The sequence below is a fragment of the Nothoprocta perdicaria genome, unplaced genomic scaffold, assembly GCF_003342845.1.
Source record: "Nothoprocta perdicaria isolate Ctin4 unplaced genomic scaffold, notPer1 scaffold_117, whole genome shotgun sequence".
Lineage (NCBI taxonomy): Eukaryota > Metazoa > Chordata > Aves > Tinamiformes > Tinamidae > Nothoprocta > Nothoprocta perdicaria.
In genome coordinates this window covers 284,187-311,765 of record NW_020454283.1, presented here as the reverse complement: position 1 = coordinate 311,765, position 27,579 = coordinate 284,187, and the positions used below count along the sequence as shown (strand labels likewise).

General features: G+C 40.8%; 2 protein-coding genes across 3 annotated transcripts in view; one reads left to right on the top strand and one right to left on the bottom strand.

The window, feature by feature from the left end:
* Window positions 1–27,579, bottom strand: part of MTOR (mechanistic target of rapamycin kinase) — a 59,218-nt gene that overhangs the window by 16,820 nt on the left and 14,819 nt on the right. For both annotated transcript variants that reach the window (XM_026053591.1, XM_026053592.1), the window contains 12 exons: window positions 27,228–27,374; window positions 26,309–26,451; window positions 24,996–25,158; window positions 24,713–24,858; window positions 10,678–10,753; window positions 9,351–9,490; window positions 6,230–6,330; window positions 5,714–5,829; window positions 4,266–4,343; window positions 3,783–3,890; window positions 1,618–1,743; window positions 611–742 (listed from right to left, as the gene is read on the bottom strand). In XM_026053591.1, coding sequence (XP_025909376.1) covers window positions 611–742; window positions 1,618–1,743; window positions 3,783–3,890; window positions 4,266–4,343; window positions 5,714–5,829; window positions 6,230–6,330; window positions 9,351–9,490; window positions 10,678–10,753; window positions 24,713–24,858; window positions 24,996–25,158; window positions 26,309–26,451; window positions 27,228–27,374 — 1,476 coding nt within the window. The remainder of the gene's footprint in view (window positions 1–610; window positions 743–1,617; window positions 1,744–3,782; window positions 3,891–4,265; window positions 4,344–5,713; window positions 5,830–6,229; window positions 6,331–9,350; window positions 9,491–10,677; window positions 10,754–24,712; window positions 24,859–24,995; window positions 25,159–26,308; window positions 26,452–27,227; window positions 27,375–27,579) is intronic.
* ANGPTL7 (angiopoietin like 7) lies at window positions 19,123–22,822 on the top strand. Its single transcript, XM_026053593.1, has 5 exons — window positions 19,123–19,504; window positions 21,033–21,136; window positions 21,454–21,648; window positions 22,107–22,305; window positions 22,653–22,822. Exons 1-5 carry the CDS (start codon window positions 19,123–19,125, stop codon window positions 22,820–22,822), a joined length of 1,050 nt encoding a protein of 349 aa, XP_025909378.1.

The following is a 27,579-nucleotide window of genomic DNA, read 5'->3' as shown; positions in this document are numbered from 1 at the left end:
TTATCCAGTCTGGAGATTATTGGATTTGAGTATGTAAATTCTCTCCGTGTTGCAATGTCAAAAACATTCACCCTAGGCTCTCTGGAGCCAAATGGTTCCCCTGACAAAACCCTATGTACTTTTCAGGTCTTTCAGTTAGAAATTTTCAGTCATATCCTTTGAAGAGATCAATTTTGCTCAGTAACTAGGTACAAACTGTTTGAGATATTTTTCTAAAACTGGGGAGAAAAGAGAATTTTCTTTCCTTTCTCAAAGTGTAACCCTGACAATAGGCACTGTGTATGCACAATCAATGAACAAGCTTTCATGGTAAAACACTAGTGAGGACAGTAGAGCTACTGGCAGGATARCTTGGGCACCTGATGCCATTTTAACACGGATAGTCTTTCCAGGCAGGAAATAAAATTAGCGTTATCGTAGAATTTTATTTTAAAACTTCAAAAACTTTTCTGTAACAACAGGGAAAGGGAATGGTTACTTTTTTCTTAAGTGAATAAAAATAAAGCCTTCACCCTTGACTTTGTTCTGTGGAGACTATGGAGAGTTAATACATATGGCCCTACAAGAAACCAAAGCAATGAAATATAGGGGGTCATCTGTTCCTTTGTACCTTACGTGCACTCTTCCACATATGCTTCATGTACGCGTAGGTCACTTGGGGATGTACTGTTGGCAGTGGGTGATCCAACTGTCGAGATGGATCTACTCCCAAGAGCAGGACAAGTGTCTTATGGGCCAAAGCCTGGAGAAAGTGGCCAAGAGAAAAAGCTCGTTAGAACTAAGTTCATTCTTACCTCTGTTTCACATCCATGCCTGAAGTGCCTGCCATCTAAAAACACCTCTGTCCTGATGTAGAAAACAGACATAGGCCATATGAGAAAGATCTGGGGTAGCAAAATATGACATGGTTGCCAAAGAGGCACACATATTGCAAGTGGCAAACAGCAGGGCCCTCCATACGTTTAAATAACTGTGCTATGTCAAAAACAGCACCCAGAGTCCCCAGTACTGGTTTCATCCTGAGTTTTGAGCCAGAAACCACTGTTTCACTGTRAAAAGAATTGGTGTACCTGATGTGCCAATGCACTTGATAAACTCATCATATCTATTCATAAGGGACCAAGGATGTAAACAAGTCAACCATTCCCAACATGATCTACACTGAGAACAAGGAATGTTCGCRAACAGCAGCCTCATCACTGCTTTCTGGATTTGGAAGAGTATGACAGACCATATGTCTTCTGGCTCTGAGCATTAGATTTTCATTTCCAATAAATCCATTGCCAATAAAGACTGAAAAGTCTCTACTTCGATTCAAGTATTATCTGTAATAAATGTTGTGGTGAGCATTCAAAAMGGATTGTAACATTTCATGATACTAATGTAACATTCTAATTTGACGAAAAGTGGCGGTTATTGATAATAGCTGTCTCTGGCAAAGCAGTACTATGTGAGAACTTTCAAGCATAGCACAGAACACAAAATTGTCTCTCTCAGGTGTAACACTGACTCAACAGAAGTTGAGAAGACTCAGTTTGGCTACAAGTGCTTAGCTCTACGCTGGTGAAAGTTTAGCTGACCAACCTCCCCTACAGCAGGATTTTTGACAGTGCTCACCAGTCTCCCACTCTTCCCACACAAGCTGGCATACTTGAGCCAAGTTCTCATGTCCTCATGGGGATTAACGACAAGAGAGCGGACCATTAGTATTCTTTGCCAGTCTTCTACAATCCGTTGACAACCCTGAGCGGGAAAAAGAAAAAAAAAAAAAAAAACTTTATAGTGTCTCTGATATAGTCCCCACAGCCTTTCTTCAGAAACCAAGGGGATTTTTCCAAGATGGAGAGATGTCAGTAACTCTAATTCAAAGCAGGCTGGCATAATAACTAGCTGGCTATTTCCTCAAAGCTGCTCTGTATGAAAAAGGCCCYGACCCCTATATTCCACAGCCAAGACTGCATGAGAAGCCAGCCCTGTGCTCCTTGTCTAATGATATCCTCTAATGGAAAAAAAAAGGAGAAAAGCTTTTAAAGCAAAAATGTATCCAAAAATCAGGGAAGCTACTTGCACAACTCCAAAACTAGTCAAGAGTTTCATAACCCTTCTGAACCCATTTTAAAGTCTATATTTGCTTAACCTGTGACAAGTCTGAATATGGAAATAGTACAAAAATAAATAATTAAAAAGATAAATTTGTCATTGCCTTTCTCCTTGTGCATTGCCATTAAAGAGACTGGCATAACTGGACTGACATTCTGCCAGAAATTGTAGTCCCAGCTGCTAAGCTGCTTGCGCAGGCATTTTATGGTTACCTGTTGCCTGAAGGGAGAGTCACAGCAACACAGGGCAGGGTTTGGGTCTGCACATGGGTGGCTCAGGGATGCTACACAGAGCTAGAACGGTGGATGGGATGGATGCATCCCAAAGCAGGCTACTTGTTGCAATGACAGTCTTTCAGGATAGCAGTGATGCTCTGAAGTCAGTAGCATCCAAAGATGATTCTGATTTAGTTTTGCAATAAAAAAAAAGGCTGCCCAAAGACAGCRATCACCTTAACACCAGAGCATATATTTCTTTCTCTCTCTTTTCTTTTTTTTCTTCTCCCTTCAGAAAATTGAGGGCAGAGTAGCTAGGCAAAGCTTGTTCTCTAACATAAAACCAAACATTCAACACATTCACCCAACAGGCATTCAATAATTATTAAAAAGAAGCYATAAAATGTGCAAGAACTGTATGTACTGCTCTCAGAACCATAAACAGCTGTATTCAGACATTACGCTTCCTGCCACTCTCAGCCTCTCCACCCCTGGAAATGCTCCTGAGCCTTTCCAGACAAGAATGCAGTTGGGAGACCAAAACCTTTGTCACAGTTTCCCAAATAGTTGAAAAATATACAGCAGCAACAGCTTTACATAATAAGGCATATATAGCAGTGACAGGAAGAAAAAAATAAAAAACCCACATACTAAAACACATGGAGAGGGATTCCTCCTCTCAGAAGGATATAAAAATTCAGTATAATTTGCACAATTCACCCTGATGGTGCCTTCCCCTACCACCCCCCTGATGGCCTTGCAAAGATCACTTATTTAAACAGTGGTCCTGTAAGCACTTCTTCATATAACGACAATCACTTTCAGTGAAAGGATCCTCCCTGTAAGGAAATCAGCTCAAAATACTTGTCTGATTTTAAGTATTTACAGGTGCCTTGGGTCTGTGCTGTTCAGGATAAGAAAGGCAGAAACATCTTCTCTTCAAATAACAGTGCTGGTAAAGGGCATTTAAAAGAGGACAAGGATCATCAGTGGGAACTATTCTTGCACCAGAAAAGGGCACTTGTTCCCCTAAAAGGGATCGGGACAGTCTTTTACAAATATGTGAATTCTGTGCCCAGTTTGCCAGCATTATGAGAGCATTTGCTTTTTCTTTAAAATGCAGCCAGTCAGGTAACTAATTCAAATCAGCCTTGTCCAAACCAGCATTTTCAGGYGATTTCCAACATGGACACAACCAGCCTTGGAGACGTATATGAAATGATGGTACAAGTGACATCTRTCTCAAGGCTTGAAACAGCCTTTGGAGGTCCCAGCAACATCACCTCAAGAAATCAAAAACAAAACACAAATGCAAAGCAAACCTGCAACCACGTAGGCATAGATACTGTTGGGAYAGAAAGACAAATGGAGAGAAAAATCTGCTGAGCAATCGTAGTGCAACTTGCAAGGAAGCTGTGTGTGCTGAGCACCTCATCATCTACACTCTTGGTCATTGTGGAGACCTACCTGCAGTCTYTCCCACCATATCTGCCGGATGATCTCACGGCGTTCTGGTACAAGTTTATACTGGATAACCTCTTCCAGCTCTGACAGCATCTGACAGGATACCATAGCCTAAAGGAAACAATCACATTCCATCGCAATCATTACAGAACAAATCCAGAGTTAAGGAGCAATTCTTTGGCATCAAAATCTTAAGCATATAGGCTGTCCAACAGGTAAAGGACAGACCACCATATACCAGTATTTCAAGGACCTGCTGACCTAAACTTCCTAAATGCCAACTCTGATTTCTTTCAAGGATTCAAATTCATTATGGAGTTTAATTTGTCACTAAGCTGCTCCTACAAAGTTATTTTCATCACCTAACAGGAGTTATCTGTGTCGTGGACCTAAACATGTTTTATAATTGCTTAAAATGCTATGGGGACATGAAAAGCAACTTCTAGAGGTAAGAAACGATGATGATGATGATGATGAGACGCTTACCCCATAAGCTCGACTGTAGCTTTCTCCTGCCATGGCAGTAAGCTCAGCATCTAGCAGATCTCTGGCCTTGTCAATGCACTGAACAGAAAAAGATTGAGGGTGAAGTGTTTTAACCAGAAATATAAAACGCACAAACTGCTATTTATCTACCCCACCTCACAAATAAAGTTTGTACTATTTCTGTTCTTCAGTAAGAATCAGTAACGAATGTTACCCAGTAGAAGAAACAAAACCAACAAGAAAGGAGAGTTTTCAGTAGCAGGTATAGTGAAAGCCAAGGAGTCTACATTTATCATCTAAAGAGACTGCAAAGTTTGTCTTTCTAGCAAATAAAAGTTTGCAGTATATATGATTCTTGTGTCACTACAAAGATAATCAGCAGTAACATTTACAGAGGAAAAGAGAATTTGACATTTTAATGCAAGACAATCAGTTCCAGGAAAGCCTCAAGAAACGTCTTTCTGAAAATATACAATGACCAAAAATGATTTACACTGTTTTATGTGGCCCAGTAAGGTTTTATGAATTTCACAGGACCTGCAAACTCCATTTCTCTCTTTGCAAATACAGCATGCCCTTAAGGCATGAAATAAGGTCCTGTGCTAGTTCCATTCATGCTATAATCCCTCATAGAGAGATTTTCCTGTTCAAAGTGTTAAAGGTTAATCACAAACTCTAGCCTTTTGAATGCCTGGCTTATTTTATTGTACGTATCACTCAAGATCTATCTATGTGTTTTGACAGAGCAGACTGCATTACTCCTTTATCTAAGCTGGCAAGTCAGCACAGAATTCTGAGAAATGGTACTTGAGCTTCCTTGGAAAGTAAACAATGTGCTTCAAATCTACAGAGAGGGAAAACTGTCTGCAAATCTTCTCCATATCAAACATACACATACCAATATTACTCTGCTTAATTAACTTCTTAAYGGACTTGTTCCTTGCCTTGAAGTCTCTCTTCCAATTTACAATTTATCACTGCCACCAGAAAAATGATAGCAAAATTATGTACATTATATATATGAATACCTCACTAAAAAGCTGCAACAGATACAGACATGCACAGAACAGCCATGGAAAGTTTTCTGAGTGTCTTATATCATTAATGCTCTCTATCCAGGTATTGTTTTGTTCAGAATGATATTCCTGCGGGAATGTTCCTTTTGTCTGCCAAACAGACGTACAAATGGAGAAGCACAAGCATGACTAAGGCTCTGAGCTGTGGTGCAGAGCTATCTGCACGGACATCCACTGCTGTGTTTCTACAAATACAAGTGTTTCGAAGAGCTTCTAGAAATAGGAGCTCAGTCTTTAAGGTCTGAAAATGGAAGGAGGTTATTAGGTTAATTACAGATTATAGCTAACTGCTTTAAAATGCCTTAGCATGTAGTAGTGCAGCTTAACTTATGTTACAGCAGATTTTGGGAATCCAGCAAGGAAGATAGGTACCTGCTGAGCCAGTGAGAAAAGGTCCTGATGAAGAGCTAGCACAGCCCTGTAGAAGGCACCATCATGGGTGTCCCTAGGGATCATGCAGGTGTATTCCTCCATGCTATCCCACTGACCTGCAGAGAAACAGATACCTTCAGCAACACAACAGCCCTCTCTGCAAGATAAAAACACAACTATGCTTAAATATAAGCAAATAGGCCTGAATTCAGTTTAGCATTGGGTACATCTATAGGTTCCCTCTACAATTCAATGTGTGTCTTGAAGTGTTCAAGACAGACTTCAGAACACGCTCCAGTTAGCAGTGCATGGTGCTCTGGGTGACCCTGCGTGTGCATGGGGGTTGGACAAGATGATCTCTAGAGGTCCCTTCCAACCTTAAGGATTCTATGATTAGGTACACTCATTATGGAGGTTCTGGCATTTTTGTAGTTCTATAGTTAGTTTAAAATATTCGTTTAAACAGTATTGCCTGTCATACACTATCATGCAAGCGTGGCTGGAAGGATATGTTACCTAGACCCCAGGCAGCAGCAGCAGCCATCCTAGCCATCTTAGCTTGAGTTTCATCGTTGACTTGTGTCCACTTTTCACAGCACTGCTGGTGGAGTTGCCCCCTACGAAGAATTCACAATTTCTGATCAGTGGAAAAACCTCAGTTCTAAGAATTTTGTTTTGTTTAACAGCCACTTTCTACAGTCAGGGAAAAACAAAGCAAAAAACCCCGGGAATCATCTTCTCCTCTGTTGTCTTTGACACACACTACTCKGATGACAAATCACCTATCATCAAAAAAAGAATTTAAAAGACATTGCGCTTTCAGAACACAAGTGAAGACAGATGTTTGCATTTGTTCCTCAGAAGTTAGCAAAAACTATTATAACTGAGCTGTCAACTCCAGCCTACAAATTGGAGAAAAAAAAATGAGGGGGAAAAAAAAAAAAAAGGTCAAAGAAAAGATATTCAAAAGACAATTAAAACTTACTTGCAAGTGTCAATACAAGGCATATATAATCCGAATAGTTTGTGTGTGGCTCCCAATATCAAACATTTCGRATAAACACATCAATACAAAGACAGCAACCACAGTATCAGCCCTACAGTAATATGGTAAGAAAACTTGTCACAGCCAGATCTCAGAGGGGACTCTCTCAGTCTTTCATCTCCAGTGGAGAGGAAACATCAGGATGTTTTATATTATTTCTGTTAAATGAACTATGAATGCTCTGTTTATCAAATCTTTTTTTTTTTTTCTGGGTGTTGCAGCTTCAAACTTTCTCAGCCTGGCTACTCTATAGCACTGGAGCAGCTGCCAACTGTGAGGGAGTCTAACTCGCCTTCTTACTCTCATCCTCTCCTCCCAGAAAGAAAGATAAATTGCAGAACGGATGGGCTGCCACAGGCAAGACAGTCACTCTGACAGCTTAATAGCCCAGGAGGGAAAAAATAAAAAAGAAACCCCAAATCAAAATGACTAACAGCAGTAAATCGAGATCTAGTGGATACTAATAAAGAAGAATGGCTCTTGGACGTAATGACATCAGGAGGCAAATGGCTAAGAGTATTTTGGTTGTACTTTGTAAAGGCCATTGCTCAGAGCACTGAAATAAGGCTGTAGCATCACTTCTAGAACTGCCATACACTGCCAAGCAGGCTCAAATACCACAAAGAGTCAAGTTCAATGCTAGTGAAGAAGGGAATCCTCAGTCCTGGGACGATGTATCTACACTCAGCTGCAGAGGGGCAAGAGAGGTTTCACGAGGGCACTTCTGAACTGTGAAAAGCATCTGAAGATACAGGGCTTACAAGCAGAAGGGAGCACAGTTTCACAGTGGAACATACACAGATCCTTTTAAGACTAGGAATATTTTTTGCCATAACAATATTAATTTCTGTATTAGAGCTCTGCAGTCTCCAAACTTAATTAATTTCCCTTTTAAGACATCACTGTAAAAATCACAAATAGATTTACTTCACTAGTCATATCTCAACATAAAATTTAATTTTAGACTCTCAGGCGGGTTCTGGAATTTCTCTGCCATACTTAACGTATAGGCAACATCACAGAAGGCATGAAGATGTCCCTACTTTATTTAAAGATTTAATTTTTCCAAATGTTGTAGGGAAACCAGAAAATTTTGGCTCTTTCTGAACAAATCTGTGTCACAGATTTTCCATTAAGGTCTTCCAAATTTTAGGYTCAACTTTTGGACACGCCTCAGTGTCTGTCAGATCCTTCTGGTAAAAAAAAAAAAAGAACAGTGAAGAGGGGTGAGACTGCCAGAGAAAACCCCATCAGAAGGGAAGGAAAACAGAAATTTCAGCAAGGCAGTTCATACAACATACAGGCCAAAAGACATCAGAAAGAACAGCACTTCCTTCTCCTACCCATAAGGACACACAGGATCGGGACACAGAAATTCTCACTTTTATGTCAGGAAATGACTGCAAGCCAAAGAACTGGACARTCCTCATCATTACAAACCGTTAACAAATACGCAATATCTAGCTGCARCAGAGCAAGAGAATCTTTTTGTAATATGTTTGTCACTAAAAACGTGGTGACGCAGATGGTTCTCAGAGGATACTTTACATAGTTCTGCAGGAGGGAGGAATTCCATAAACCCCTGGTTGGAACTATCTACTATTTAGTAAAAAAAGAAACTGCCCAGTAAGACATTTTACATTTTTTACTAAAAACCTAAGATCAATATACTCCCTCCTCCTCTCAACCTAAATCAAAAAGAAGGTAGAAAAATGCTGTCAGCTTTTAGGTTTCTCCAATGGCTCTATTTCTCTCGCAACTTGAGCAGTAACATGAACTTTGCAGAGAAGAGTCTTCTTCCTGTGTGTCATCCCTYGGGTTCATGTCAGGACACATCAACAGAGAGCTCTAGTGAAATGGAAAGCTCATCAGAAGACGAGGCCTGAACCAAATCACTTATGCCCCTGGGCAAAACTGCATGTTACAGTCCCCAAGACACGTCCTCTCCAATTATCCTCTTTGAATCGAGGTGAGCAGGGAAAAAATACGTAAGATTCCAGTTAACTAACAMGGTAAGTCACTACCAGCTCTTCCTCTCATGAAAATTGACTCTAAACAGTTACATTTTGACAGACTTAATGCRGGTTTGAAATACTAACTGTCCACAAAAGCAACACCTAACAGATACTAGCAAAGGAACAATAATGAAAAATTCAAACATCTTAAGAGACTTGGCAAAAAAAAAAAAAAAATTTAAAATCAGAGGAGCTTATTTGACATAATCTTACTCAGACGATTACTGTAAAGCAGGCAATTTTGCTCAGAGTTGTGCAAAACACCGTACATTCTTGATAAGCACAGATCCAATGCTGAATAAACGCAGAAATTTCTCATAGTTTTATCGTRGATAAAGGATAAAGGATCATAGTTTTATCGTGGATAAAGGAGCTCATCRTGGTCCTGTTTTCTAAAGCTTGCTTTGGACAAGCACTACCTAGTTCATGTTTCTTGCGCTAGGAACCATTTTTAAAGTACCACCTGCACTTTAAAATACTTGCTGTATTTCTGAAACAAGAGGAAAAAAAACTTTAAAACAAAGGCAGAAGGCAGAAAATGCTTGCTATAACAAGCCTTTTGATATTCCTTTCCTACCATTCACCAAGTGCTTCCAAGCAACGCATCCGTCCCAGCATCAGCTCAGGATCATCCTTGTTTGTGTCCATCTTCTTGTCATAAGCCACCAGAGCATCTTCCCATTCATGGAGCTTTTCATACCAAGTAGCTTGAATTTCCTGAGAGATAGAGGGGAAAAAAAAATATATTAGAAGAGCAGGACTAATATTCACCAATCTGTAATAATTACTGCAGCTTTTTCTGGCACGTCCAGTGTCTGCTTTTTCTACATATTCTCAGGCTACAGACTTCAAGCTAGATAGAAAATATGAATCCAAAGTATTGCTCAAGTTGCAAAGAAACAAACTCAGGTTTAACAGAAGGATGAATTCCAATTCCCTATTGTCTCCCTATTCACTTGTCACTGAAAGACAACTAGGCTGTATCAACTGGTGTTTCTGTTTGTTATTTTTTTGGGTTTTTTTTGCCTTTCTTGCCTTCTAGGTTGGGCCTAGGGAGTGGCCGGGGGGAAGGAAGGACAGTAAATCTATGAAATGCTCCACTTGCCATTATTACATATGCTTGCATTGAGAAAAGAACAGCAGTCTTGTATTCAGAAATAAAGAAACTAAGTGGAAAAGACTAAACAGCACAGAGTGCATTGCCTATGGCAGGCTATTTTTCAATGTGTATGCACAGTATGTATGTGGGATTTAATTGTGACCCATACAGGAAAAGACTGTGGTTGGTAACAAAGCCTTTAAAAATAAGCCAAATTATGATCCTTACCAGCTGCACAAGCCTTTCTTCAGCCTCCTCTTTCTAGATTTTATTTCTAATTTTCAAGAAATAAAATGCTTTGGATCTTTTATATTTTTTCCATACTGATCTCTGCCAATATTTCTTCTGCTCAGTCCTTGGCAGCACTTTTCTTGACATATGCTGCAAAACAGATTCTCATCCCAGCCCTGTGGGCAGGGTCAGTATAAACCGTGTTCCACACGTCACAATCCTCTACTTTTGACATTTATATACCCGTCCTTTAACTTCTCAGCTCAGTCATAATATTGCAAGTAGATTCTTGAACATAAGCGCTCACAGTTCCTCTGAATTTCTTTTCACTGCTTATTGTGGCAAATCATGTATTTAGAACTACATTACTGTTGAAGAATGAGATTAGAATTAGGTAACATTGAACTCTGTACAATCCACCCCAGGAATCACAAGATGCTGCAGAGATGTTAGTCAATTTTTCTCCCCTAAAGGCTTTTTTTTTTTTTTTTTTCCCCTATTGTTATAACTCTAGAAAATATTTTAAATTAGAAGTGCAAGATGCACACCCAGAGGGGGAAATCAGGAGACTCACCAGTTCCCCAAAGTGCTTCATGGCATACTCCAGGACCCCCGCAGCTGCTTCTGGCTGTTGCAGTTTATTGTTAATGCTGAAGAGGTGGAAAGAGAAAGACCATTTAACACAGTTAGTCACGATTAGGAGTATGAACTACTTACTGACACCAAGCTGCAGCAGTTACAAACAGTTATCTTTGCAGGTTTGAAGTGAATGATTAGACACAATGGCTACATATTTGAAAGACAGTAGCTAGACAGAGTTTCTGCTCATATTCTCAAGATTTTTCACTACTCCAAACAGCCTGCACAATGAGAAAAAAAGAATAGTTGTTAATAGTTATGAGGTATAGTTCTAAAGAAAAATAGAAGCCAAAATGATTCCTGATGGACTGAATTGTAAACTACCTTACAATGTTAGGCACTTTTCACTAGGGCAGAGTGGGAAAAACACTTCAAGTAAAACGTATAAGCTCCGTGGCACGTGCAGCGTGCTCATCACAGCCACTTGCAGAACTGCCTGACTGTGCTCAAACTTTACTGTAAGAATATTTTAGATTAACTTTTGATTAACTAATTGAAAAAAGGCACCTGAAAGAGGTAAAAACAGAGAAGCAAGAGACAAAAAATCACGCAGCAGAACCTGAGGGTGTGCTGGAAACTTCTGGGATTTCCTCTGTGAAAAAGAATTTACTCAACAGGTATATTAGCAGAAAACACATCTAAATGAAAAATCTCTTTAAAGCCTTAGTTTACCATCGCAATCAGCATCCTGGATTCAATGTCAACAGAGCCCTGGACCACTAACATTAGGGCAACACTTAAGCAAGAGCTAAGAACACATCATGATCACACTTGTGAAAGACAGGCACCGAAAAATGGGAAGCACATGGAATAAATCCATGCTGTTTTTAGCAGGAGAGTCCAAGAACTCATTACCTCCACATTCTCCAAACAGCAGCTAGACATCAGCACCTTATAAAAGTGATAAATGGCTGACATTTTTCATATCATGTTGATTTAAAGAGCCATTGGCAGACACATCACTTCCAGCATGTCAGACAATTTATCACTTCCAACTTATCTTTCTTGTCCTGTCAAACTGGCCATTATCTTTTATTCTTCAGCAATTAGCACCACTCTTTTGCTAATGTTCCCTGGTACACTCAATTACTCTTTTTTTGGGTAGCTTTTTTTGGTTGTCTAGTGTAGAAAGCAGAGATTCCTACTTAACCAAAGCAGTGTACTTTTTGGTTTAGAGGCTGCATTTCTCTTGAAAAAGCATTTCCAAAGAGAGATCTGTCAACACAAGCAAGTAAGAATATGTGCTTAGAAACTGTGCTCTTCTGCAACTTCCCTCCCCTTTCAGTTTCCTACGGTTAAAGCATTACCACAGCTCTGAAGGGGCCTTGTCTTCAGGCACAATCTTCTTAAATCCTATAACATTTTTAAGGAATGACAAAGCTGTTTTTTAGTTATTGGGCTGGAGATGGGACAGAATTAATAACGTTACAGAAAAGTATCCAGCAACCAGACACAGCCCCGAGGGACTAATATTCTGGCCAGGCAGAGTTGCCAGTGGGTTTCAGTCGCACTGTTGCTGTTACAAGTCCAAGTCATGGATTAAGATCCAAGGGATGTAGTCTCCTCCTCCCTGGAAAAGGATAACCACAAAATATTTTTGGATTAAAGGAGAAAGTGGGAAAATATCTCCCAAGACAGCAGTAGTGCTGCTGGCCAAGCAGCAGTTACCTAAGTCTTTCTTTACTGGATGCTGTCACTGCAACTGTTCCTAATTCAAGAGAGGGGAGTTATTACTGAGGTGAAGAAAGTTCTTCCTTGTTCCCCTGTGCCCCTAGAGTAGAACAGACTCCATCAAAGGGCCTGTTTAGAAGCCAGCAGAACCCACTACCACCAAGTCTGCTCAGAGCAGATGAGCTCCACAGCGGGCCCTAAAGCAACGCACGGAAATCTCCTTTGCTGAAGTTTTCTAGGTATAGGTTTGACATGTCCTAAACTTTATTGCTATCTTTCAGAGATGGCCAGAACATATACATACATACTGCCTGGTAAGGACTGGCAGTGTTGCATTCTTCTGAAGCCATGTTACTGATTAGGCAAATATAATTCCATATTGAAGACAAAAATCATCTAAAACTATGCTTAACCTTGCATATACTTACACACAGTGGCACATTTAACACTGAGCAAGATTTGTAAGCTTTCTAAATGCCTTTTGTTAGATTGACAAGTAATATCTCTTATTCCTATATAAGGCACACTATTTTGGCCTAGAGAGCAACGACCTTCCAGGAACCCGTGAATTGTTTTGGCTGAAGTGAAACTCTCAACTAAAATATTTCAAAGCTAAGTCTCTTAAATGTCATATGTATGTAAATCTTTTAAATAAAGCAGGAGCCATCTGCACTGCTTGCTTAATTAGATGCATCAGAACAGAAGGATGAAAGAAAGCTACGGAAACCGGGAATCAAGGGAGACAGCGGGAGGCTTCTGCAGCTCTTCAGAGACAGAGCTGTCATCCTGTCTGCAGGTGAGCAGTTAAACTGCGACACTACAGCAGTAACAAAACTGTTCAAGTCACAGCAACAAGATTTTGATAGACTTTGAACAAAGGCACTAACCTCAAGGTTTAATAACTACCATCTGATTCCGTATTTTACACAGCAAATCAAGTGTTTAAACCCCCTCAAAAAAAACCAGAGCACAAGATCCTGGTATTCTCCTTCAAAATCAGTAATAATCATCTGTAAAATTGATCTCTATCAGTAGTTTTGTGTGAGTTTTCCCTACCCAAATATTGTAGGGAAGGAACTACATCGCAATGGGAAGCAGTAACTACCCTTGACAAACTCCCTGTTCTGAAAAAACTTGTAGTAAAATTCAAAGACCTAAAACTTTTCTCAAAGTGGTAGGACATGTAAGTAGGTAACATGAATCTAAGCTTTGATTATCAAGGTATAAAGTAGCCCTTTATACATTTAACACCTGTATATCTAAAGCACATCAAATTTCTTAGCTGGACTTGCATGAAAAAAAGGAGAGACATTATTGAAGAGAAATACCCTCCTATGACTTGTATATTTTAAAGGCTATTTAAACAGGACCCAGACGTGGAAGGGGAATGAAAAACAACTCTACTAACATAACAAGTGCCTTCAGCAAGAAAAACACTCAAACGATGAACTTTTCTCCTCCATCAACCCCAGGCACAAAGCCTAATGTTTGCTAGGAATTTCTTTTATACGGCCCTTGATGCTTTCCAGTCCTGCCTCACCTCTGAAGGTCTCCAACAATATTCTGTCACTCAAAAGTTATTAAGTTTCCAAGAACTCAGAAGTAAGAGAAAGCAGACAGGATTCTTCCCCATCCTCTAAAACAAACTCTACAAACTCTGTTTTAACAGAGGCTTTTCAGGAGGTCCCAAACTTAACTCACTTCTGTGAGGGAACATACACATTTTTATCTGCAGAAAGTATCCCAAAAAATTGGCTAAAAAAAAAAAAAAAATTGCAATAATACAGCTTGTGCGCAAAGTCTAGACAAGAAGCTAAATCACTCTCTTTTCTTTGGTTCTACAACTCTTGTTTAAAAAGCTCTAACAGTTTGCAAAATTTTTCCCCACCTAAATTAAGCTTATTTTTCTTTCTGAAGAACTGCTGAGTGTTTGCCTGCGGGATTAGAAGTGGAAGGCACTGATGCTTTGTGGATACTTTGGGGAACAGATAATCTTCTGGCTCAGGACACGGGGTTTGTTTGCCAGATTCCCCAATTCTACAGTTTATTTTTGTTTAATGCATCCCTAAGACCTTGATTCAAGAAATTTCTGAAAAATAAACAAACAAAACACCCAAACAACTCCCCAAATATATCTCCATCATGCTACTACTAATTATTCCCATGCTGGGAACCAGTAGTTTTGGAAAATCAATGGCAGTCTAGAGCTGTTTTCAATAAACAGTTGTGGTGATTGACTGCTTGCAGGCCACACCAGCTCCCCCTTCACCTTGTCAGCAAGGGCTCATCATGTTACTCACAGGCACAAAAACTGGCCAGATTCCCAATCTTGGTGTAAGGAGCTGCTAATTAAATAAAAATGTTCATGATTAGAAAGAAACAGCAATGAAAAAAAACTCACTAACATACAATTCTTGTCCAGCCCTGCTGCTCATGCTGCAAAAACTCTTATCTCTTCCTCTTTACTAACTAGGTTCAATGAAGACCAGGAAGAAAAGTTACCAAGAACATATTTATTAAAAAAAAAAAAAAAAAAAAAAAAAAAGCGCCAAAATAAGAGTCTTTGGCTATTGGATATATGAAGAAAAAGATTCACTGGGGAAATCTAAACTTTGGTTTTTTTACCCCTCAGGCCTTTCTCACCTGCTTCATCCATTCCTATTATATAACTACATATACATTACAATATGTATTTATAGTACACAACAATGCTGACTTTGCTGAGGATTTAGTCATTACCATAAAACTATGGGATATAGTTTTAACAACTAATATGCATATCAGAGCATCCTGAACATTTCGAAAGCCTGAGTTGAATCATGGAATTCTTAAGGTTGGAAGGAACCTCCAGAGATCATCTAGTCCAAGCCCCCTGTTCACACAGCGTCACCCAGAACATAGGGGACAGGCTGCATCCAGGCGGGTTTTGAAGATCTCCAGAGAAGGAGACTCCACAACCTCTCTGGGCAGCCTGTGCCAGGGCTCCGGCACCCTCACTGATAAGAAATTTTTCCTTAAGTTCCTGTGGAACTTTTGGTGCTTCAGTTTGTGGCCATTTCATCTAGTTCTGTCACTGGCCACCACTGAAAAGAGGCCGCCCCCTCCTCCTCACTGCCTCCCTTGAGGGATTTCTAGACACTGCTCAGGTCCCCCCTCAGCCTTCTCTTCTCCAGTCTGAACAGGCCCAGCTCTCTCAAGCCTAAAGAGCTGCCCACTCCTTGGCTGCCTGGAAAGGAAGCAAGGCATTTCCCAGAGCTTCTACCGAGCACGGACTTCCTGGCATCTGCTAGCAGAGAACAACTGAGGACAGTCCTTGCCACCTCAGCAGGCAACAGGAATGCTAGTTTCTCAACTGTGCCTGGACGCACATTGCTTTGCAATGACTGGCTACCAAATAAATAGCCACAGGGCGCTGAGCTTTCCTTCTCATCTCAGCTTCACATATGCTAAAAATTCATACGCCTGCCAGAACCGCTCCCCAGAGAAGGCAGTCATTTACACCCAGCTCTGACTTAATCCGGCCCTCCAGGGACAAGACATATCTGGTTCTAATTAAGTAATATTAATATACTTCTCTAATTAGGTAACATGGACAAACAGCCAACCTCATAAGTCTAGGGTACGTGTTAACTGCAACCAGGTTTAGACTCAAGTCTCTCTCAAGACTCAAGTCTCATTTCAGACCTACACGCTTAAAGTAAAAACAGTATTTGCTCCACATTCTTGACTTCAAAATTTTTTTTTAAGTGCCATGTAGTAGAGCGTCTCAGCACACAAAATGCACCTTGCCCCTATTAATGGCAAAAAAAATAAAGAATTTCAAAACAAGTGATGCTGAACTGTTATTGGGAGAAAAGAAAAAAGAAGAAAAAAACAAAAACAAAAAAAAAACAAAAAAAAAAACCAACAACAACAAAAATCAGAACAAGGCCTTGCCTGGTAATCGGGGAACTAGCTTCACCCTAGTTAAGTCCACAACTATGCTTCTTTCCAAAACACAATGAGATCCTGAATTCAATTTTTAAGTACATCAATACATAACAGTGGAATTGGCGGCTGCAGTCTGTGAGCTTTTATTGCTGATCTTATCTGCTAATCATTACCATCAATAGCTCCTGCTGCCTAAGAGGCTGCTGCTCAGTTCTCCATGCAACAGGGAGAGATTTATCTTACGAACGCTTGTAAAGAAGTCAAGTTCAATTAAGGCTAAGGTTCTTGCCAAGTGAGATTTGTCTGCCGAAGTCTCTCATAATTCTTCCTCAAAAGTAACATCAGACACAAACATTTCTGCTCTTTTCCTTTCCCAATATGTTTATTGCTACCTCTTGCACAGGACAAAGTGAGAGACTAAAGGAACATACACCTCTGGTTTCAAACAAGCAAATGGCTTGCCTTAGGATATGGAGTTTAGGGGCTGAAGCCAAAACAACACTCGTTTCACTTCAACTTCAATACTTCACTATAGAGAGGGAGCTCAGAGACCTCTCTGCATTGCATTCTACAGAGCAACACCTGGTGCCGCCAAGAGCTTGCCCGAACCCTGTATCCTTCCAGGATTTGAAGCAAGGAACACAGGGACCTATGAGCGTCTCCTCTCCTCCAGATCTGCCCCTCACAATTGGGGTGGTGGGGGGAGGAATTTTCTAACTGCAGGACAAAGATTAAAAGGTTATGGTAAGGTGGAGCAGCAGCAGTGCGGATCAGGGTCCTGTAGAGCTGGACAGGGAGGTTAGCAGGGTGGCTCTTTGGGGTTGAGAAAACAGAATTTGGCCTGTCCTCTTCTTTCTTCCAAGGTCAACAAAAACACATTTTTCATCACAGAAAGCCTGAAAAGAATTTGCCCCTGGGAATGATAGAAACTCCAGCTGCAAGAGGGCTCAGACAGGATTACGKGCAGAGCAAAGAGGTCAAGCTTTCGTCTGTGTGCAGTGGCACTTTCCGAAGTAAAAGAAGTAATTTTGCTGTGGAAGGCATCTGAAAGAAGCAACTGAAGCCAAAGGTCTGCTATAAACACAGGGATCCTCGTACTTGCACCAAATAGGATAGTATTTGACATTCCAACTAAAAGAGCTTGGCAGCATCCCAGGTCRCCAAAACCACACAGGAACTTCACAGGTTGATACTATGGACAAGGGGGTATTTGTCAGCACCCAGACAGTTACCCATGATGAAGCTCAAGACACCCACACTGCTTGTTCTGAGATCTACAACTCTGACCTCTCTTCATCCCTTCAAGAAAATTCAGCAGAGGCATCACCTGTAATTATATTCCAGCCCCACAGTGCTTTGGTACTTCCATCCTCTCCATAAAATAAATATCCTCTGCAAGGCCCCTTGCTGCTGTTCTACAGAAAAGCTATTAGCCAGATGGGATACAAACCCAACYTGGAAACACACATTCAGTGAAGGGCAGTGAAGCTGAGAGGCAAGAGCAACTCCAGCTACAAAAATTCGTGTTCCAGTTGCTCTGAAGTGGTTTTCCTAACCTTGATTAAACAGAGACCCTGCTGTCTCTTTGGTCCAATGAAAGAATTTTAGGTGGTGTAGGATGGCTCAACTGCTTATCCTAATTTTCTTTGTAAAAAAGAACAAGCTGAGCAAGATGAGCTTTCCCTCCTGCTCTGCCCTGGACATCAAATTCTATGGCATTTTCCCAAGGAGCAAACATGAGCCATCTAGCACTTCTTTATCTTGTCTCTGTTCCAYTCCAAAATTTCTTAAACCTACACTTAATGTACCTATAGGCATAACACAATTTTACGAGAAAATAACTTCTAAGAACCTGAATTATTTGGCCTCTGTTAACACTAGAGTTTGACAGACTGGTAACAACTTGCAAAAAAAATCTCCCTTTTTCAACCTTTAAATATTCTTTCAGAACTGCTGAATGTCTTCTTGCTCTTCGACTTTGAGTAAGCACAGAAACGGGATATGACTTAACCATTTTGCAAACTTCCATCCATTCCACCCTTAGATACCTCATTTGTAAGAGCAATACTGAATTCTACAAAATAAATACTCCATGGACACAGAGGAGATTCAGATACTGAATGGATTAAATGGCTATAATCTCTAAATTAAGAAATACTGCAAAACACAGAGCCGTTCCCCCCACCACCTTCCAGGAAATATATCGGCAGGACTGGGCAGCTACAGGCATGCGCCAGGGAGTTACCTTCCTTGAACTATTATAAACTCATCTGGCTTGGACAGTCCCTCCATGTCTTGGACCTCTAAAGCTCCCACGTCTCWGAAGTGCCAGAGTTAGTCACCAAGAGGGCCACAGTCCAATAGGCAATAACAGTGGAAACTCTCCTCACTCCCAGTCCTCTCACCCACACCTCCAGGACAGGAGTGAGCCAAGGCTCCCCTGCTCCCCGTAACTTTTCTTGGCTGAAGCCTGTTCCAATTTCACCCTGCAAGCACCTGATATGAGCAGATAACCAGGGAGGGGCCAGAAAGCTGTACAGGGCTGCCGGGGTGGGGAAGGTAAACAGAAGAAAGTATTTAAGATGCTCTGAAACAAACTCCCAAAGTTCACAGACTCCTACAGGAGGGGACTGAAAAAAAGCCACTTCCTCAAGCTCCACCTTCAGAGGCTAACTTCATTGGAAGAGAACTAGGCATCAGTTGGCTGTAGCACTTACAGAAACTTTCATACCTACCCCAGCTGCATTCAGTTGGAAGTTTCCTGTTGCTTCAAGCAAAAATGCCAGCAAGATCCACTACCCAGCTGGTGTGGCTCTGTATTATCACAGTGTCTGCGGCAATCTCTCCAGCAGCACTGCTACAGAAGCCACCTAAAAGGAGAACAGTCAATGGGAATGCCCAGTCCAAGATGACAGGCTGCTGCGATGAGATTAAAGAGCTCAGGCTGCAGGTAGCCAACCTGAGCAGAATGCTGCAGGAGCTGAGCAAGAAGCAGGAGGGCGACTGGGTGAACGTGGTCATGCAGGTGATGGAGCTGGAAGGAAACACCAAGCAGATGGAGTCCCGCCTCATCGATGCCGAGAGCAAATACTCCGAAATGAACAACCAGATAGACATCATGCAACTCCAAGCAGCTCAGACGGTCACACAAACTTCAGCTGGTAAGGAGGGAGTCCAAGCTCCCCGATGCACCTCAATCTACAAAGTGAACTAACCACTAGCTCCTAATACCAGCATGTCCCACTAATGTAGTTAGTAAGCATGCATACTAAACAGWTATGGACAGAGTATTTCTGCAGGCAGGTAATCCTGAGGAAGAAAAAAAAAAAAGTTTGACCTCGTCTGTCAAAAGTCTTAAAATACAGCTGTATTTTAATATCTGTATATCTAATAYCAGAAAATAGAAGAGCAGAACAGATGCTGCATTTGCACAGTGAGGGACTCAGTCTAACATATTTTCTGGCCACTACAGTACCAATCTGAAAAGAAAGAGAGCTGGCTTTGTCAGGGAATGGCTCTGGCAGCTACTTCCTCCGCAACAGTGGAGTCCACAGTGCTGCTGCGGTGGGGGGTTGTTAATACAATTGGAAATGCTTTCCAAACACTACTGCAAATTTGTAATCGTATCTGTATGACTATCTCTGAAACAAAGCAAAAAAGCATTATGTTATTTGAATGACAAGCCTCAAAAACTCAGTCTCAAAAGTCTCAGAAACTGTAATTGATGCTAAAACTGTAAATGTTGCAAGATGCAAATTCTCTAAGTCTAGCCAAACTGCATTTAAATTCTTCATCTTTTTTTCCCGATGGAAACCTTTACTGCATGTAGTGATTGCACAGGCCTGTATCAGACATAGAATGCAGGTGCATTCTGTAATTAAGCTAACTGCAAAAAAAAAATTGCTTAATGGCTATAAAAAGGTATCATTAAATCTTGGTTACTTTTTCTCTTAAAAAAAAATCACCAATCTTAAAATAGTACATCTTAGGTAGTTTTGTCACTGTTTATATTACGTCTTAAGCAAACAGGTTTTCTCATAATGAATTTCGCTGGAGCTGTCATAAAGATTTGGAAAAGTAAAATAGTAGACACAAGAAACTAAACCAGAAGGTAAACAGCCATGTCTCACTCTACCAGGTAAAAGCAATTTAGTCTGCAGCACACTGGAATCTGTCAGGATGGATAAGCCTTGCCTCAGCAGTTCCTCTGCCCTGAGAAGAGCAGCAGTGCTTATCCCTAGCCTTCAAGTCAGCTCCTGCACAGAGGAAAAAGGGAGGCTTGCACAGCCTGACAGATTCACTGAAGCTAAAACCCTCCGTCACAGGTGCCTGCGCCGAGCAAATRTACCCCATTTGCAAACGTAAAAGTCAAAGCGCACAACTGAAACTAGTATCTTGCAGCACACGCGGCTGTTCGGCCAAATAAGCCTTTATTATTTATGGGAAGAGCAAACACACAGTCTCATCCAGGCATGTCTCTAGATAGGAGATTTCTATGCTGATATTAAAGTAAGATATCCTTCTTCAACTTTTTACCAGTGCATGCATTGATTAAAACTAAAACCATTCAGAAACTGATTAGACCTCGGGGGAGTCATCTTCACTTAACCCACTAAGCTCTAGAACAAGCACATCTACAGAGGGGCGCTCTGTGCTGWTCAGATTCTTACTTTCTGGTTCTGATTCAAGTAGATGCTGTCTATGACTGCTCATCACTTTATCAGAGGAACTACCGAATCTCTGGTGTTTACAAGCTACCCCCTGATGAATTTCTGGGGAGTCCAGACCTGGAGGTAAGGATGTCAGTGTATTTTACATATCTTTTCCAATATAATCAAACTACTTGGAGCCACAGTACAGAGAAAACAACATACTTTTGAATTCTGATGTCCTGTGCTGTGAGTTGGCATCATTATGTAAGCAGACTTAGGGAAGAGAGAAAAGTGGTTTAGTCTTTTTTTTTTTCCCCCATGAGTTAAGCAAAGTCATGGGAAAGCAAAACAGTCTGTTCTTTAACAGGTGAAAGCTGGAACAYGGTGTGCTGTCTTTTTGAACAGCATCGAGCCGTACTGAGTCCTGATTGTAAAGACTGCATTCACTCCCATTCCAGGTGTTCTGTGACATGGAGACAGACGGAGGTGGCTGGACTATCATCCAAAGACGCAAAGTTGGCTTGACATCTTTCAATAGGGACTGGAAGCAATATARGGATGGATTTGGCAATATTCGGGGAGATTTTTGGCTGGGAAATGAAAATATCTACCGGCTTTCAAGACGTCCCACTGTTCTGCGAGTGGAGTTGGAGGTAATTAATATTTTCTCCATTTCAGCRGTAAAAATACCTTCCTTGTTCAGAGCAATTCCCTAGTAGCAAATAGAGTCTCCACTCTCCACAGAGCCAAACAATCTGGAGGAGCTGAAAAGCTTTACAACTAAAAGTCACTCTTTCATGCAGGAAAGAGTAGCTTGTGGTAGTGCATTATAAGACAAGGCTGTTGAATGCAAGAGTTGCACACCGGGTTTCTAAACCAGTATTGTTTAACACTGGTTTAATACCAGAGTAGATGCAATTTGCATATATGATACCCTAGTTACTCAAGACTTTTTCCCTTTTTATTTTCCTTAATAGAGAAGTTTCTGTAGTCCATTTCTAAGACATGTCAGAAAAATCTAGGACAGAAGCAGCATGCAGTTCACGTAAATACACAGGAAATCTTTTAGTCGCTACTCTAACAGAACCCACTCTTCACTGTTGCGTGGCAGGACTGGGAAGGCAACATACGCTACGCACAGTACAAACAATTCACCCTGAGCAACGAATTAAACAGCTACCGTCTTTTTGTGGGGAACTACACGGGCAACACGGGGCGTGACTCCCTGCGGTACCACAACAACACCGCCTTCAGCACGAAGGACAAGGACAACGACAAGTGCGTGGACGACTGCGCCCAGTTCCGCAAAGGTAAAGCCCACGCAGACGCAAGCTGCTTGGGTCATCTGTAAATTGCCCAGGGCTCCCTCTTGCTGAATAACTCGTGTCTAGGGGACAAGTCAAGGAACTAGTGACCAGTTCTGGAGTGCACACGGGAAATCTGGCAGGTGCACATAGAGCCTGACTGTATGCTATAGACATGAGCAGTTTTCAGATGAGATCAGTGCGTGTTCTCATATCCTTGATCAGCATCTCACCAACATCTCTTGGTTCCAATCTGGAAGGGCAATAATTCCATTAAATACACAGAAAATACCTGTTTTTAAAAAATGGCTCATCAGAAATCTTTTTTTTTTTTTTTTTTTTTTCCTGAAAAGGTGGATATTGGTACAACTGCTGCACAGATTCCAATCTGAATGGGGTTTACTACCGCAAAGGTGAACACACTAAAAACATGGATGGCATCACCTGGTATGGCTGGCACGGATCAACCTACTCCCTGAAAAGAGTGGAGATGAAGATACGGCCAGAGGATTTCAAACCTTAGAGACAACACATACTTGATCACATACCTACATGATACCGCAGCACAGAGGGTTGAGACCCTGATAGCTCAAAACCAGTCATTTCAGTCATCCTCCTCCTCTAGGAGACACACTAAAGCAACAGCTATATATGGGCTAGGTACACACAAGACATCAGCCAAGCAATTGATTTTATTGGGGCTCAAACTTTTCTCCTTCTCTTAAGTTTCTTTCCAAAGGGATAAATATTGTGTTAGAATAGGCTAGCAGAGAACGCTAAATACCTCCTGCACTTACAGCACCTTCAGAACACCTAGTAGGTTGCATCCAACAAGTTAGACAGGGATTGTCAAATGACAATCTCCTTGCTGCTAATTCCTCACTGTGTAGCTGAAGTATGGCCGATTCYTTCCAAGAGAGATTCATATCATACAGAAGTGACATACTGCTTTYACACCACAGACAAATAGCTTATCAGAAGCATCTTTTATACCTTTAAGTGCATAGCAAGTGACTTAACACCCCACCCCAAACTACACTCAGCTTAATGCGCCATATGACAGTACGTCTAATAGGTACCAGTAAGCAAGCGACAAATAAATCAAAACCAATAAACAAAAAGAACCCTCAAACATTTAGAAATCTTGTGCTCCTAAGCCAAACACTACTGCAGGCCAGGGAATCCATAGATATGAAAGAAAAGCTGTCAAAACATATGGACATCACTAGCATGATACCACACTGAGCAATATTAAGATCTGTTTTGAACATCCCCCAAAAGTTACCTAACATTTTACATTGACAATTGGTATGTCGTTTTTCCCTTATGTAACTCCGGGTTGAAAATTGCTGTTAAAAAAGGCTCTTCTTGCAGCCAAACCATTGCTTGAATATGTTGGAAAAGATGGTTATAGTTAATATACCTATTTTCATTCATCTTAAAGAGGGCTTAAATCTAATTTAAATTGTTCTGACTTCTGTGAAATGATAGAGGTATCTTGGGAATTGCCTTATATACGTTTCTCTATTCATACTGTAAATTCCAACTATGTGGAAATATAGTTGGCACCATCTTAACTGTGGTCTATAAAATGTTTTTTTTTTGTTGTTTCGGAACTTTTTTATTTCTAATAATAAATGTTCTTTCATTTTTAGTCCTGCCTTACTTTAATTCTTTGYGCCTTGACTTGCTTTAAAGGGATGAAAAATCTACTGTCTACAGACAAAATTAACTTTTTACCCAAATAAAATTAAATGTCTCCACCTCAGATGGAGGAGTTAACTGTTCTGTGAAATGCAACTAAGATTTATTTTTTAAACCAGGTATTTTGGTACTCAAAACACCTCTTCAGTTCTGAAACCAGGAGATGTGCCAGTGAACAGAGTGGCTGGTGGGCAGAGGTGTACAGTTATGCAATAGCAGAAATCTTCCTGAAATTATCACACACGACCTGATTTTTAAAGTGTATTCAGCCGTCTCAGGAATTTCAGTCTGCAGGCCAAGACTGAATGACACTTCATTCCAGCCTTTCTATGCCCATTATTTGGGGTCAGGATTTTGAGAACTCTAAAGGAATGAGTAGTAATTGGTCTGCATTATGAAAATGGAAAACACTTGTTTTGAAAATGGAAAATACTTGTGGCAGTATCCGCTGCAAATAATTTGAGATCGGGAGCAGAAAAAACACATCAGAAGGAGCAGAACTAATACACCACCCCATTTCGTAGGGGTAATTGCTCCTAGCAGCTGGGGGAGCACATCAAATAAAGCTGTATACTTACAACTGAGCCTTGTGATAGATACAAACCAAGGCTTGTGGCAGACAGTTGAATCCTAAGAATTGCCCACATTCATCCTAACGGCATCCTACATTGGGTATTGATACGAGAGAAGGAATTTCCTCAGTTCCTACCTGATGAGAGACTCCAGAATGGCCGGAGTGGGACCCTTTTGAAATTCCAGCTCCTTGTAGTGAAGAGCCTTGGCGTAGGCTCGACATTTTGCTGCTCTCTCGCCCAGAAGGACAATACCATTATCATCTCTCAAGGGCAGGGGGCCCTGGAGAGGAGCACATCAAAACCAGGATGAGTACAAAAACAAGGGGAAAAATACATAAATGTTTCACACACTTTTCACACAACAGACACCAGTCRGCTAGCCAGAATTAGATCAAGGTTGCCCAGCAGCCTCTCTACCTTGTCACTGTGTTCCATGAATTCTGCCAAGTTCAGCAGTGTCTGAGTGACTTCTGCAATGTCCTGAGAAGTGAGGGCCAATTCAATACTTCGGATCAGCTCATCCTGCTGGTCTTCATTCAGTTCAGACCAGCATGAAACAAAGGCAGCATTGAAGAGATCCCTGAGCAGGAAAGCGAAACAGAGAGAGAGAGATGGAGATTTGTTATTCATTAAATAAAAATTAAAAAAAAAGAAACCCTCCACAAAAAAAACTATTTAACAATGGACTTTACTTTTTATTCAGAGAAGGAAATGAGTTACATAGTGCATTTACAAGCTCACCTGCAGTGCACGGTGGTTAGTCTTTATAAAGGTAACTTTTGTACCAAATGCTTAATAATACCTACTTTTTTTAAGAACACATGCTAGCAGATACCTTGTACCATCATAGGCTAGCAAGTATTTTAGGTTATAACTGGCTCTTCACAGGGCTGAGGGCACTCTATGGCCCCGAAGAACCAGATCTCGGTAGATGTAGTGAGAGCTACTTTCACTGGACACATATATGCTCCCATCCCATACAGAGACTTATATTTTCTGTGCTCATTAGACATCTGTAGTAGCTGAGGGTTGTGTTATTGGCAAGACTTGGAGAAGGAAAAAAGCAAGATGAAAAACAGATGCAGTGAGAGCCCTTGTCACTGCCAATACTGTGGAGAACAACTCCGGAGTCAATCTGAGATGCACTTGCAGGTGTGCATAAAGAACACTTAGAATACGYCTGTCTATCTAGGAAGTGTTTACCTTCTATAATGTTATTGCTCCTTATTTCATAAATGTTAAAACGTTTAAAAAGTAGGAATGTTTCACAATATCACCCCATAACAGCAGCGGTCAGATTCCTATACAATGAGATGACAAGTGTTCATCATCAAGAAGAGTTAAACAGTCAAGCTGCTTACAGAAACTTCAATTGATTTCAGACATACTGAGTGCAGTAGAAAAACCACAGCAGCTTATTCCGTTCAGAGAAATTTTTATCTACCACAGCAGATCCCCCAAAATATTTCATACTCTGCTGTTTTTCCAGCCTCACTTTTATGTGCCTTGTGTTATTTCTAAACTAATATGCAGAATTCCACTGAAAGATTTTGTGCACATCAAGGAGCTGCCAACTGGAAAGGTTAGAAATGAAATCAAGCTGCCAACTATTTGATTTGTCCCACAGAAGGAATCACTTCTATTTAAGGAACTTAAGAGCTTTTAAGTCRCTCTATTTACTGGTTTGCAATTGCAGTTTCAAGTGGTCTGAAAGAGATAGAATTATTTACCTAGCCATGGGATTATAGGCCTGAGCCAGTGCCCAGCATGAGCGCAAGGATGGTGAGGAGGAATCTTTCAGCAGCTCYAAACTCAGGCGTCTTAACCATTCCAGCCAGTCATCTTTGGAGACTCTTCTTGCTGCTCCCCAAGCCTGTAATACAAAGCAAACCATTTCAATTACAAGGTGAACCACAATCCAAAACCAGATGAAATCCATCAGATAGCATTACTTCTTCACAGCTCCAAATCGCATCAGCTCAGATTCCCTTTTCAATTTCTCGAATGGATTATCATTACAGGATGACTTGCCGTAGTTCAGTTGCACTTCTAAGATATCTGCCCTAAATGGATCCTGTCGTCACATGTATTTAACATGATTTATTCTTCCCCTATAAATGTGCACCAACAGCTGAAGCCACCGTTGAAGAAGTTTAAAATACCTTGCGAGTTAGAATCACATTTTTTAAATTGGTTCAGACTAATCCATCCTTTTGAGTTCTTGAATTCTATATGTACTTACTCATCTAATCAGCCAGTTCTTATCTATCTAGCTCTACATTGGCTATTAAAATATGAGATAAGAGGTTTATAAGAGACAGAGGCTCTCTTAGATGTCACTAGATGTACAGAAGTTACATATTATTTCTGGCAAGCTAAATACTATTTCTCCTTTTGTACTTCACATAATGATAAAGTGTCAAGATTACTTCCYGATTCTGTAGCATCTGATATTTCAGCTGTATTTGTTTGATATTCAGCTGCTATCTGTAAAGTGCTCAACACTACCTTGACCTGTCTTATACAGAACTAGTAACAGAAGAGAGATGAGCACATTGTTTAGATATATTGCACAAAATTCTTACTTGAAATCAAATAATACCTCCCTTCAGAAGCAAACTCATCATACAGGGAGTTGCACAGTCCTACCTTCTGCAGGTTAATGGTGCTGACATGCAATTTCTTCATAGGACCTGTYTCCACAGGACCACTAGCCAAGGTTTCTCCTTGGTTGCTTCTCAACATTCGATGTTGGTAGATCAAGGGATCCTCTTCTTCATCAGCAAGAGTGTAGCCCTGCAACACATGACTCACAATGAAGACTCACTAAATACAAAAGCAGTTTTCCRCACAAGCCAAATGTGTGACAAAACCAGGACACTATTCAGTTTTACAGCTCAGTCTGGGAAAGGAACAACRGTATTTCATAATTCTGATTATTATACCTGACAAACACATGAAATCAAATCATATTTCATTTCTATCTGGCATAACTTTTAAG